At 39.2% G+C, this 13,083-nt stretch overlaps 4 protein-coding genes across 4 annotated transcripts in view; 3 read left to right on the top strand and 1 right to left on the bottom strand.

Annotated features, from left to right (window-relative positions):
- Positions 1-208: 208 nt before the first annotated feature.
- LOC128530631 (phospholipase A2-like) lies at positions 209-2,446 on the top strand. Its single transcript, XM_053504678.1, has 4 exons — positions 209-242; positions 1,075-1,231; positions 2,077-2,204; positions 2,319-2,446. The coding sequence occupies exons 1-4, from the start codon at positions 209-211 to the stop codon at positions 2,444-2,446; spliced, it is 447 nt and encodes a 148-aa protein (XP_053360653.1).
- Positions 2,447-4,822: 2,376 nt separating this feature from the next.
- On the top strand, positions 4,823-6,532 carry LOC128530630 (phospholipase A2-like). The gene is made up of 4 exons (XM_053504676.1): positions 4,823-4,856; positions 5,310-5,466; positions 5,842-5,969; positions 6,081-6,532. Exons 1-4 carry the CDS (start codon positions 4,823-4,825, stop codon positions 6,206-6,208), a joined length of 447 nt encoding a protein of 148 aa, XP_053360651.1. The 3' UTR covers positions 6,209-6,532.
- Positions 6,533-8,152: 1,620 nt separating this feature from the next.
- On the top strand, positions 8,153-10,844 carry LOC128530582 (phospholipase A2-like). Its single transcript, XM_053504614.1, has 4 exons — positions 8,153-8,251; positions 9,794-9,950; positions 10,351-10,478; positions 10,617-10,844. The coding sequence occupies exons 1-4, from the start codon at positions 8,218-8,220 to the stop codon at positions 10,739-10,741; spliced, it is 444 nt and encodes a 147-aa protein (XP_053360589.1). The 5' UTR covers positions 8,153-8,217; the 3' UTR covers positions 10,742-10,844.
- A 159-nt stretch (positions 10,845-11,003) lies between these two features.
- Positions 11,004-13,083, bottom strand: part of prkab1b (protein kinase, AMP-activated, beta 1 non-catalytic subunit, b) — a 5,485-nt gene continuing 3,405 nt past the window's right edge. Inside the window, exons 5-8 of the mRNA XM_053503160.1 lie at positions 12,543-12,657; positions 12,311-12,444; positions 12,113-12,181; positions 11,004-11,478 (exon numbers count right to left, since the gene is read on the bottom strand). Of these exons, the coding sequence (XP_053359135.1) occupies positions 11,401-11,478; positions 12,113-12,181; positions 12,311-12,444; positions 12,543-12,657 (396 nt within the window). The 3' untranslated portion in view covers positions 11,004-11,400. The remainder of the gene's footprint in view (positions 11,479-12,112; positions 12,182-12,310; positions 12,445-12,542; positions 12,658-13,083) is intronic.

Genomic DNA, 13,083 nt, shown 5'->3' with positions numbered 1-13,083 from the left:
CAAGGACACACTAACAATGACTCTGATCCCTGAGGGTAGCCAGTTGACATTAGAACCATGTTTTTACTTATTGCTTAGTCTTTTGGCCAGTTTTTTTGTTCTGTATCAGCATTTTCTGTTACTTCATCTGCCCTTTTTTTACTCCTCCTCATCCCTGACTCTTTTTAAGGCTTTCCACTAGCTTAAATTCTCTCACTCTTTCTGAACCATGCATCTGTCCTGGATTCTGCTGCTGACCTCGGGTGAGTCTGTGAAGTCAACAGTTTCTCTTTATTACATCCTCAGGAGTAAACCTTAACTAATTAAGTGTAACTACAGAAGAATAAAAAGTCTAACATGCTGTTTGTTAATTAATAATCATTGGAAGCAGTTTCTGTGCAAAGGAGCCATTAACAGCTGCTGCGCTGAAGCTTTAACTTTTCTTGTCCTACTTGATTGGAGTGCAGTCTCACACAATGTCCGGCACCTGGCACCATGGGCATAGCTTTTTCCTCTTTCACCTCATATCCCAGTTTCATTCCCTGTGGTTACTGCAGTTGCACCCTCCACCCTCCTGCCCTCACTTGGTTTTCCTTCAACTCTTTTAAACTGAACACCAATAAAACTGATGTTCTCCTCATAGCTTCTAAATCGACCCTTACCAAGGCTGACAGTTTTTCACTTTCTATCGATTGTTTTGCAGTTTCTCCCTTATGAGCTTAAAGTAAAGCTCAACCTCGTTGGGGCGTTTAAATCTTTTTCTTTGCTTTAATTAATTTTATGTTGGTGTTTCATTGTTACAGTATGTTACTTTTATTGTTCTATAATGTTATGTTACACTGATGATGCACTGATGTAATTTTATGTGATTTGATATTATATTGTTATGGAGTTTTATTTATTGTTAACTGATGTGGGATTTTAGGTAAATTGTATGTGATGATGTGATGTTACATGAGGTGATAAGGTCGCACTGATGTGATATTACCTTGATATGATGTTAGGTAGAGGTCACATGATGTTAGAATTTAACATTGGTGTTACATTAGATTTTTGTGACATTAAATTGATGTGTGATATTTTTCCCCCCTGCAGTGTGTGTGGCGTGTGGAGAGACCTTCCTTCCTCGTCAGTGGCAGTTTAGTGAATTGATCACCTGCACACAGCCGAAAGTGAATCCATCTATTTACAATGACTACGGCTGTTACTGTGGCTTTTCTGCGTCTGGCTCTCCTAAAGACCAAATCGATCAGTATGTCACAATGATCAGTACATCTTCCCTGTTACTATAACAACCAGCATTTTATTCATTGCTAGTAGCAGCTACTTTCTGCCTGTTTACACCTCCTCTCACATGACTGATTCTGATTGTGAGGATCGTTGGTGTAACTGGTAACAAAAATCATGTGCTTGCAGAGATTTTCTCAGCATTTTTCTTAACCAGTTACTTGGCAATTTAAGTTACACAGCTCAATTTATGATGTCATTAAACAGCTCCAACAGCCTAAAACCAATAAGAGATTGATAATGCAATCTCTCATCGATGCAAATTATTAGTGGTTAACAAGGAAGAAATAATTTAACTACAGAACTTAGCTAGCTAGCTAATGTTGGTGATAAAAATAATTACATTGGTGGTTTCCATAACAATGCTATATTATAACACTTATAATTACTGTTGGATGTAACACGTTACAAAGTACTTGGATTAATTTTTTGATGTAACGAGTAATCTAACGCGTTAGGTCCATCATTAAAGTACTCAGTTATTTAGTTACTTTTTTAAAAATGTAATCCGTTATTCAGACAATTAATGACCGATCACTTCTCTGAGTGATGATGGTAGAATAATTGTAAAGATCTTAACAAGGACTAAAACAACATGCATAAGGATTCACAAAGGAGTTTTCATTTTCTGCAATGGAAAAGTACTCGAACTAGTTACTTATATCAGAAAGTAACGCTGTAATGTAACTAATTACTTTTTAAAGACACTGCATATAATAAAGAATATAAGCTATATATAAAGAACTGATAAATTCGAGCTAGTTTAGCAGGTAGCTAAGTGGCTAAGTCAGTTGCGTTGTTTTGATTTAGGTGCTGTGCATTCCATGAAAAGTGCTACGAGAAAATTAGGAAACTCCCAAAATTTTCTGGTTTCCTGAGGCGGCCATTCTTCAAAAAGTACGACTTCAGCTGCTCTGATAAAACCATCATCTGTTCAGGTAAACACCTCTCAGAAACACACATATTACATTCCTCTTGGTACTGAGTTCTTTTTCCCACCCAATTTGTGTGTGTGTGTGTGTGTGTGTGTGTGTGTGTGTGTGTGTCTGAAGCCTCCAATGATAAATTCCGGGCTGCAGTGTGTGAGTGTGACCGAAGGGCTGCAAAATGCATCGCTGATTATCAACATACTTACAACAACAACTACAGGAACCTTCTGAAAGACGAGTGCAAGAAATAAGAAATGTCTGACCTGAAGATTAAAGACCACATTGACTTTAATCTCTATCAAATAAACACCAAGTGCACAGAAAGAATAAAGAATGATGATGGCTGCGTTTTTTTTTTTTGTCCGATGATAGTGAGTGACACTAGATCACTTTAGGTTTGGGACATGCCCTTTTATCATAGTGTTTATGTGCCCCATACAGTGACATATATATACTTACTGATTGATCAATAGTTCAATATACCAAGAAATGTGTTTAAGTTTATATAGGGTCCAGTTGGTTATTGGAGGCTCAGGTAGACTGTAGGAAACTCCAGTCCTGAACTATCGAGTGACTGCAGTCACACGTCCTCAGAGAACAGCTGTCTGAAACAGCCGAGGACAGGACCGTCTTCATGGAAAAGTGGAACCGTCTCCGGTCACCAAACGCAAGCAGGAACTTCAGCAGGACTAACTATGACATCATAACTAAAAGGAAGAGCCAGAAGGAAACACAAACATGAGGGGGAACTGACATGTAAAGCAACCAATCACCTCACCTTTAACAAACCTGAGTGATCAATGAGAGTGAGAAAGACAGCATCCAAACATACCAGTTCACCATAATACTCTACGTCCATGAGTCCCCCAGATCTGCTCCTTTACCTAAGGGTAATCTATTTATAAAAATGCTTGGCTAAATAAATAGGATCTGAGTTTTAAACATTAATTGGAAGACTATTCCATAACTTAGGGGCTTTGTAATAAAAACCTCTGCCCCCTGTAGGTGAAAGAATGCTATCTTGGTAATATTATCTACATGAGCTTCAAATGAAAGGCTGGAATCTATAATCACACCGAGGTCTTTTACTGTTGCACTCGATGGAACAGAAAGGCCATTTAAAATCACAGTGTGATCTAGAATCTTAGCTGTATGCGGTCCTATGACTAGAACTTCTGTCTTATCCGGATTAAGCAGAAGGAAGTTAATTAGCATCCAGTCTCTTATGTCCTGCACACATTGCTCAACTTTAGTAAGCTGGTTTTTCTCATCTGGTTTTGCTGAGACATATAACTGTGTGTTATATACACACTCACACATGTTTTACAATGCTAATCATGCTAATCATTTGTATGAATGTAACGTGAATAACGAATGCAGTAATGGATTTTGGAAAATTTAGCAGCTTCATGTCAGAACTTTGATGAACGTCTATAACTGCCACATGATCACGGGGTTGCATTTCCTTCTTATTAAAATTACATTTGTTTCATTTTAGTGCAACTGACCTTGATGTCTTTGTTCCTACTGCGATACATTTTTCACAATTGGTGACATGCACATGAACTTTGGAAAATTTATTTAAATTGTCAAATCCAAACAGTTTCATGTTTAGATTTGACAATTTAATTCCAGAAAACAGGATCTGGACAGGATCTAAACACTACACCATACACAAAGGCTGACACCAACTCCGAAAAGAGCCAGTCAATTGATCCTCACAGTGTTTCTCTGGAGATCCAGCACCATGACCCAGATGTGTTCCAAAAGGCCAGAGAAAATAAATAGGTTCTTAGTCTAGACTTAAACACTGAGACTGTGTCTGAGTCCTGAACATTAATTGTAAAACTATCCCATAACTTTGAGCATTTGTAAGAAAAAGCTCCGCCCCCTGCTGTAGTTCTCATAATACGCGGTACTGACAGGCAGCCTGCATCCTTTGATCGAGTAGGCGTGGCGGATCGTAAGACACTAGCAGTTCACTCAGATACTGCGGCGCGAGACCATTTAATGCTTTACATATCAAAAGTAGGGCTTTAAAATCTTTTGGTGTCTTTTGTGAAATGCATGAAATATTTAATAAAACATTTAAAGTTACACTGTTATTGTCTGTAGACTGAGGGATAATAAAATATAACATAATATTTCTCATGTTTTGATTGAATCTAAGTGCTGTAATATACATAATAAGCATAATCACATATACTGTAAACCCTTGGACTTCTAATCGGGAGGTCACAGGTTTAAACCCCAGCACCACTGAGTGTCCTGCTTTAACTGCGTACATAAAATACACGTCGCACTGGATAAGGACATCTACCAAATACTATAATGTCAATTGAAAAAATCTTTTTAGAGTATTTTTTTTATCTAAGAGTGATTAAGTGTGTAATGTTAGAGAAAAGAATGAAAAAATAAATATAATTTTTTTAAAATATATATAAATAAAAATTAAATATATTTATAATCCTGAAAGTAACCAGGTGACATTAAAACTGGCATGTATTTCTTATTGTTCAGTCCTTGGGCCAGGTTACTTTTTCCCCCCTTTTCCTCACTCCTCCTCCTCATCCCTCGCTCTTTTTTAAGTTTTCCAGTAGCAGAAATTCTCTCACTTTTTCTACACCATGCATCTGTCCTGGATCCTGTTGCTGACCTCGGGTGAGTCGACCGTTTCTCTTTATTACATTCTCATTACAGCACGGCACAGAGGAATTAACCTTAACTAATTAGGTGTAACTACAGAAGAATAAAAAGTCAAATGTGTTAATTTATGTTGTTAAGAGCTGTGTATCCATTGGAAGCAGTTTCTGTGCAAAGTAGCTGCTAGCACAGGAGCTTTAACGCTTCTCATCCCACTTGACTTGGGATACAGTCTCCCATGATACAGATTCCATATCACCCAGTTTCTTTCCCCGTGGTCTATCACAAGCCCCGGTATCTCCTCTCACTTTCACACATGTGGTACAGTATATGATATTCTGATGTGATATTATATTGGTGTGATGTTGGGTGGAGGTTACATGATGTTATGATGTAACACTGGTGTTATGTTGCATTTCTGTGACATCACATTGATGTCACATATTTGTGTGTATATTTTCCTCCGTGCAGTGTGTGTGCTGTGTGGTGAGGTTGTGTCTTGCGCTCTGTGGCAGTTCGGTGAAATGATCACCTGCACGCAGCCCAAAGTGAATCCGTTCATTTACAACAACTACGGCTGTTACTGTGGGTTTTCTGGATCTGGCTCTCCTCGAGACCAAATCGATCAGTATGTATCAATGATCAGTACATCTCCACTGTTACCATAACAACCAGCATTTCATTCATTACCTGTTTACACCTCCTCTCACATGCCTGGTGCTGAGACTTGTGGGTCAAACTGGTTACCACAACACAAAAATAACGGGTTAGCAGACATTTTCTCTTTCACTTTTTATAGCATTGAAACCAGTGTAAGGGTCGTTAGAGATTAATGAGGAAAAAAATAGATTAAGTACGGAACTTAGCTAGCTAGCTAATGCAGGAGATGAACATGACAATGTTGGTTGCCATGGTAACGTTATATTACAACACTTAGTTAATAAATCCGAGCTAGTATAGCAGGTAGCTAACTTGCTACGTGAGTTGTGTTGTTTTTCTTTAGGTGCTGTGTGGTGCATGATAAGTGCTATGAGAATGCTAGGAAACTTCCAGAATGTTTTGGTTTCCTCAACCTGCCATACTTCAAAGTGTACAACTTCAGCTACTCTGTTAAAAATATCTCTTGTTCAGGTGAAACATCTCTCATAAACACACACAGTTTACATTTCTCTTGGTCCTGTTTTCAGTGTTTGGACTCATTTGTGTGTGTGTGTGTGTGTGTGTGTGTGTGTGCGTCTAAAGCCTCCAATGATAAATGCCAGGCTACGGTGTGCGAGTGTGACCGAGTCGCTGCGAACTGCTTCGCTCTGTATCGACACACTTACAACCACAACTACAAACACCTTCCAAAAGAAGAGTGCGAGAAATAAGAGATGTCTGGCCTGGAGACTAAACACCACACCGACTGCGTCTCCATCAACTAAACACCACACTGACTCTGTCTCCACCATGTAAACACCATACTCACTCTGTCCACTTCAACTAAACACTTCACTCTCTGTCTAAATCACCAAATACCCACTACACTGACTCACTCATCCTCAACTAAACACCACATCGACTCCACTTAATCAACTAAACACCACCGTAATCCATCAGTAAACACCATAATCCTACCAAACACTCCGTCTCCGTCAGCTACACATGGCACAGACTCCATTTACATGAACTAAAGAATAAAACAACCTTTTTGATGGCTGTCTTCTTTTGTGTTGATGATAGTGTGTGACTGTGTGGTTTGGGACAAGCCCTTTTATCATGGTGTTGATATCTAGTGAATATACGGTACTGTATATCTGGTTTAAGGAACACCCACAATTTTTTTGAAAACATGAAGTATCACTTGTTTAGTAAAAAAAAAAAAACTCTCAAAATCAGTAAAAAAAAAAAAGTGCTTGGAACGTCTCTGAATCTTTACTATAAAGACTCACACAATCGAGGCTTATCTTTTACTGGGATGTAACGTGGATAACAAATAGTGTAAAGGAACAAACAGCTGCTTCATGTCTAAACTTTGGTGAACGTCTAAACTGGCCAAATGATCACAGGGCTGTGTCTCGTCCTTGTGTATGAATATCTTTGGTGAAGCTCATATGGGTTTGTACAACAGCGTAGTGATATATTTCTTCCTGTAGCAACAAAAAAGTATATGAACCTTTTGGAATTTCCTGTTCTTCTGCATTAATTTGTCATTATATGTGATGTGACCTTCATCTAAGTCAATGGTATTGACAAATATATTGTGCGTAAAATAATAACCCATGTAACGGTGAGTGGCACTGAGAACCATCACGCCCTCCTAAGGAAACCAACAATAAGCAGTTAGCTTCCTGCTGTGATACATGTTTCACATTTGGTGACATGCACATGAACTTCAGAAGATGAAGTCAAATTGTCAAATCTAAACAGCTTTAGCTTTGTCATATTCTTTGGACTCTTATGTGTGTGACTGCAGAGTTTCAGCTGATGTATAAGACATTTTCACAATTTGTTTGATACGCTTGGGAATTCATCATCCCCTCTATGACTGCAAGCTGGCATTCAAACATTACAGGCATTTTGGAAACGCTAATTAGCCTAATCTTCATGTCTTTGGACTGTTGGAGAAAACTGTAGTACATGGAGGAAACCCACCAGGCACAGGGAGAACATGCAAACTCCACGCACACAGAGTCGGGTATCGACCCTGGCCGGGAATCAAACCGGGACCCTGGAGGTGACACTAAGACACCGTGCTGCCTAACCCTTTCCACCTGTATGTAAATGAACAATTCTTGATCATAGATCCTCTAAAAGCACTTTTTGGTAAGGCATGGATCACATAAGCATATCCTTTTTGTGTGGAGGAAACTTCAGAATGTCCGAATGGATATTATCAATCAAAGTAGCTCTAGTCCACCTCCAAACTCATTTTCTTAACAAGACTCCAGGTACGCTAACACCTGCCTTTAATTAGCTTCAGTCATTAACTTATACTTTTTCCACTAGTACTATAAGGTTTTTATAGTTGCTCTCAATAAAGACATGAAAGATCTTTTGTTGTGTTATTATTTTAGGCACATTATATTAGTTAATACTCTTGACTTACAGTAGATGAAGATCCGATCACATTTCATGACAAATTAATGCAGAAAACCAAAAAACTTCAACAGGTTCACATATTTTTTCTTACCACTTTATAATACTGTGGTTAACCAGGTGACATTAAAAATGGCATGTTTTTTTTATTGCTCAGTCCTTGGGGCAGGGTTTTTTATTTTATTTTTATTTTCTGTATCAGCATTTTCAGTTACATCTGGACTTTTCTCACTCCTCCTCCACATCCCTCACTATTTTTAAAGTTTTCCAGTAGCAGAGGTTCTCTCACTCTCTCTGAACCATGCATCTGTCCTGGATTCTACTGCTGACCTCAGGTGAGTCTGTGAAGTCAACCGTTTCTCTTTATTACATCCTCATTACAGCATGGAGCAGAGAAGTAAACCTGAACTAATTAAGTGTAACTAATAAGAATAAAAATAAATAAATGTGATTTGCCATTTGGCTCTCTCCTGTTTCACCTCATATAACTCTGTATTTCTAATCCTTAAAAAAATTAAGAACGTTTCAATCCTAAACATTGTTTTAAAGCCCTTTAATGCAAGCCATTTACTCCAGTAGAAAAACGAGCATTCCCTTCAAACTGCACTGCTGATGAAGTTTTTTTTTGGTGTAGCAGGGAAACTCAGGTGTCACGGCGTCACAGAGGATTTCCTCTTTCCTATTGTGTCATGAAGTCCTCATTTTGAATAATATATAAAAATAGGATTTTTCATGAGCTCCTCATAAACAAATTCTCACTGGCCATATCCTAGGAACCGGACATGATACAGTATTAAACACGATATCAAAATGTAGTCGGTTGAACCAGGAATCTGAAAATATGAAGAACTGAAAATGTGACTTTATACCAGATGTGATGTGATAGTGTTCACAAAACCTGACTCTGCACTTCCACCCCTCTAACTCGCAAAATGTTCATAATAAAATAAAGTATAGATTGTCCTCCAACACCAACAGGACAGATGTTCTCCTTATATCTTCTAAAAACTACTCTTTCCAAGGCTGACGGTTTTCCCTCTCTATCGATTGTTTCTCACTTTCTCCCTGTCCTCAGGTTAAGATCTTGGGGTTCATCTACTATCTTTTAAATCTCCTGTTTACAGCAACACCAAGCCTTTCTCCCTTCCTTTACCCCACAAAACCCCACCATTCTCCTACATGCATTAGTCTCATTCTCTTCTCTTCTCTAATTCTCTTCTATCTGGACTACATATAAGCTTTTTCATGAATTTTAACCGGTGTTAAATTTTGTTGTCAGTTTTATAACCCAGATTACCAGCATGCACTATGTCTCCCCTTCCCTTCAACATCCCCGCTGGCTCACAATTAAATTCCCTATAGATTTTAAACTGATGCAATGCTGCATTATGTGATGTCACTAATGCTGGGATGGTGGTTTAGTGGTCGAGTACCATTTCCATGTGTTTGCACATGTTCTTGCTGTACTTGGTGGATTTCCTGCAGGTACTCCAGTTTCCTCCCGAGGTCCAAAGTCAAAGACAGTGTCGTAGGTTTATTCCCAAATTGACTATAGTGTATGATACGTGTGTGTGCGCTCTGATGGACCTGCACCCCATCCAGGGTGTACTCCACCTTGTGCCTTAAGTTCCATGAGATATGCTTCGGACCCTACAGGAAAAGGTTACAGAAAATGGAGAGACACAGGGAGGTACAGTATATTATGTGATGTTATAGTGTGATGTTTCATTGTTACACTGATGATACATTGATATGATGTTGTGTGATTATACATCACATTGTTAAATGATGTGTGGTTTAATGTTACATGAATGTGATGTTGGTGGGTAGATGTTGATGTGACAATGTGATGTTGTGTGATATTTTCCTCCCTGCAGTGTGTGTGGCGTGTGGTGAGACCATGCCACGCGCTCTGTGGCAGTTCGGCGAAATGATCACCTGCACGCAGCCCAAAGTGAATCCGTTCATTTACAACAACTACGGCTGTTACTGTGGGTTTTCTGGATCTGGCTCTCCTAAAGACCCAATCGATCAGTATGTATCCATGATCAGTACTCCACTGTATCTCCCCTGTTACCATGACAACCAATATAACACCCAGCATTTTATTCATTGCTAGCAGCAGCTACCTTCTGCCTGTTTACACCTCCTCTCACGTGCCTGATTCTGGGGCTTGTGGGTTAAACTGGGTACCACAACACAAAAATAACGGGTCAGCAGGGTAAAGCCAGTGTAAGGGGAGGCGTTACAGTATGTACTCAGTCTGTGGTGTCATTAAACAGTCGAGAACCAATCAGAGATTGATATACAAGTCATAAGAGGTTAATGAGGGAGACATAATTTAAGCACAGAACTCAGCTAGCTAGCTAATGCTGGGGATGAACGTCATGATACTCATGGTTTCCATGGAAATGTTACAACACTTTTTCTTTAGGTGCTGTGCGGTGCATGATAAGTGTTACGCGAACGCTAGGAAACTTCCAGAATGTCCTGGTTTCACAGACTTGCCGTATGTCAAAGTGTACAACTTTAGCTGCTCTGAGAAAACCATCACTTGTTCAGGTATACACCTCGTTGCATGCACACATTACATTTCTCTTGGTGGTATGTTTGGTTTTTTGGACTCAGTTGTGTGTGTGTGTGTGTGTGTGTGTGTGTGTGTGTGTGTGTGTGTGTGTGTGTGTGTGTGTGTCTCTAAAGCCTCCAATGATAAATGCCAGGCTGCAGTGTGCGAGTGTGACCGAGTCGCTGCGAACTGCTTCACTCAGTATCACCACACTTACAACAGCAACTACAAAAACCTTCCGCAAGATGAGTGCAAATAAGAGAGAAAGAAGAGATCTCGACACGGAGACTAAACACCACGCTGCCTCCTTCACATCACCTAAACACCAAGTGCATTAGAAAGAATAAAGAATAAAGCAACTACTCTGATGGCTGTCTTCTTTTATGTTGATGATAGTGTGTGGTTTGGGACACACCCTTTAATCATGGTGTTTACGTGGCCTATAAAGTGAATGTATGTCTGGTTTGAGACACACCCACAATCTTACAGTACCTTTAAATGAATATCAGACTCAGTTATGGTTTTAGGTGATTTTGTCCAACAATTTATTCATTGGCTAAACATGATGTTTCACTTGTTTAGTACAAAATTTTAATCTTAGACTGAAGTGTATACTAACAAATGTAATGAAAATATTTTATAAGGCAGACAGATCCAGTAAAAATAAAAAATCAGTGCTGGAACACTTCTGAATTTTCACTTTAAAGACTCACACAGTGCTAACCAGGCTAATCTTTCACTGGAATGTAGCGTGAATAACAGATACAGTAATGGATTTTGGTGAATACTGCAGCTTCGTGACTGAACTTTGGCGAACATCTAAATCGCCCACATGATCACAGGGCTGCGTTTCCTCCTCGTGTGTGTGATAGCGGTGATGGCCCGGGTTAAAGACGTAGCCACGTGCAAAACATGAGCTCATATGGGTTTGTAGAGCAGAGTAGTGACGTATTTCTTTTTGTAGCGATGAGTGGCGCTGAGAACCATCACACCATCCTGGGGCAAAAACAATGACAGGCAGTTATCTTCAACCCTGACCAGCAGGCCAGAACCTCATAATCATAACCGGTGATTAACTGACGACATGACAGCGACGCTGCCAAGTGTGACCAGGAGTGTGAGTATGTGGGTGGGAAAGTGAACATTTCTGCACGCTAGTCTGCACGTCTAAGTAGAACATGCTAACACATATAGACGTATATTGAAATTAAAGTACAGCAAAATAAAATAAAAAAGTTAGTTAGCACATTAATCAGCATTTTAATGTTTAAGGGTATTTGAAGGGTTAAACATAGTACCTAAAGTAACAATCAAAGTACAGTAATCTACTCACTAATCTACTAATCTACTGAAATGAAAACAAAAAAGCCCCGCTAATTAGCAGTATATCAGTGTCTTACGTCTAAAGGCATGCTGTATAGCCTGAAACTCTCAGGTACTTAAAATATAGAAAGTAACAATAAAAAAAATCAACTAATTAAAATATTAATCTGTGTTAAATTGTGGTAATGTGCCAATCGCTCAAACCACAATGAATGGTAGAATAAGTGAAGACACATCTTATTAGCCAGCTAGCTAGCTAGCGTTGCGTTGTGGAAAACACACAGACTGTAGTTTGCTATTAGCATACCTTGATGGAGAGAGCGTACAGGTGATTGAGCATCACGTGGTTGGGTTCAGGAAGCAGAGCGGGATCACACTGTTCATTAAACACGCACACACACACACACACACACAATGTTATAACATACTAAAACTGCTAATTCATGACCAGAGGTTCGTCTCAGATTAAACACGGTGTGTTCGTATGATGGGTTCTGGGACTCACCGAGACACCGGTGTCTTTATTGAGCAAAACCTGCAGCAGGTGAGGGGGCAGGATGGGGGGGGTGCGGAGCCGCTCCTCTGCTTTAATCGAGTACGGGTCCTGATGGTACGGTCCGGGCGGAGAGCTGGAGAAGTCTGATCAACAACAAACACAGTCCTTCAAGTCTAACAGACTGAAAACAAAGCGATGAAATATATTCTAAAGTGTTTATTAAAAATGTAAGACAGCCCACCCGACATGTCAGCACATATCTCAGAGTCGTTTTTCAGGGCGTCGAAAACCTCAAAGTCCTTCTTGCGTATCAGAACCACGTTGTTAACGACGCCTGATTTACTGGTGACAACAGGCTGAGGACAAACGTGAACAAATATTAAAAACATGCATAAATTAATGTAATGTAAAAATGTATGTAAAAAATGTAAAAACTTGAAATGCTAACATGTTAATTTAGCTACGCTTACGTGTTAAGCTCAAATTTACAGACTGTGCATGTTAAAATGTAACAATAGTCATGTGAACTTCAGGTTAAAAAGTAAATTTAGCACGCTTGCCACTGCCCAAGTTGACGTGACTTAACCAGATAACCTCACCTGGATGATTAGGAATCTTCACAGACATATTGTTACACTAAAACATAAACATACTTTTACTTTTAACTTGAAGCAGAAAAAGAAACATGTAATCATGTTAAATTGTAGCTTTAAATGTAACTGTACATTAATGTGTTTGACTAAAGTATAACGTAAAATGTAAAGCTAGCTATGCTAATGTGT

This window comes from Clarias gariepinus, chromosome 9 (assembly GCF_024256425.1).
Source record: "Clarias gariepinus isolate MV-2021 ecotype Netherlands chromosome 9, CGAR_prim_01v2, whole genome shotgun sequence".
NCBI classification, from domain to species: Eukaryota; Metazoa; Chordata; class Actinopteri; order Siluriformes; family Clariidae; genus Clarias; species Clarias gariepinus.
Note: the sequence above shows the minus strand (reverse complement) of the source record. Positions and strands in the feature narration are given on the sequence as shown.

Coding starts and splice junctions, on each gene's coding strand:
- LOC128530630 (XM_053504676.1), top strand. CDS start 4,823: ATGCATCTGTCCTGGATCCTGTTGCTGACCTCGG. Junction 5,467..5,841: donor CCTCGAGACCAAATCGATCA/GTATGTATCAAT, acceptor GTTTTTCTTTAG/GTGCTGTGTGGTGCATGATA. Junction 5,970..6,080: donor TAAAAATATCTCTTGTTCAG/GTGAAACATCTC, acceptor GTGCGTCTAAAG/CCTCCAATGATAAATGCCAG.
- LOC128530631 (XM_053504678.1), top strand. CDS start 209: ATGCATCTGTCCTGGATTCTGCTGCTGACCTCGG. Junction 243..1,074: donor GATTCTGCTGCTGACCTCGG/GTGAGTCTGTGA, acceptor TCCCCCCTGCAG/TGTGTGTGGCGTGTGGAGAG. Junction 2,205..2,318: donor TAAAACCATCATCTGTTCAG/GTAAACACCTCT, acceptor GTGTGTCTGAAG/CCTCCAATGATAAATTCCGG.
- LOC128530582 (XM_053504614.1), top strand. CDS start 8,218: ATGCATCTGTCCTGGATTCTACTGCTGACCTCAG. Junction 8,252..9,793: donor GATTCTACTGCTGACCTCAG/GTGAGTCTGTGA, acceptor TCCTCCCTGCAG/TGTGTGTGGCGTGTGGTGAG. Junction 10,479..10,616: donor GAAAACCATCACTTGTTCAG/GTATACACCTCG, acceptor GTGTCTCTAAAG/CCTCCAATGATAAATGCCAG.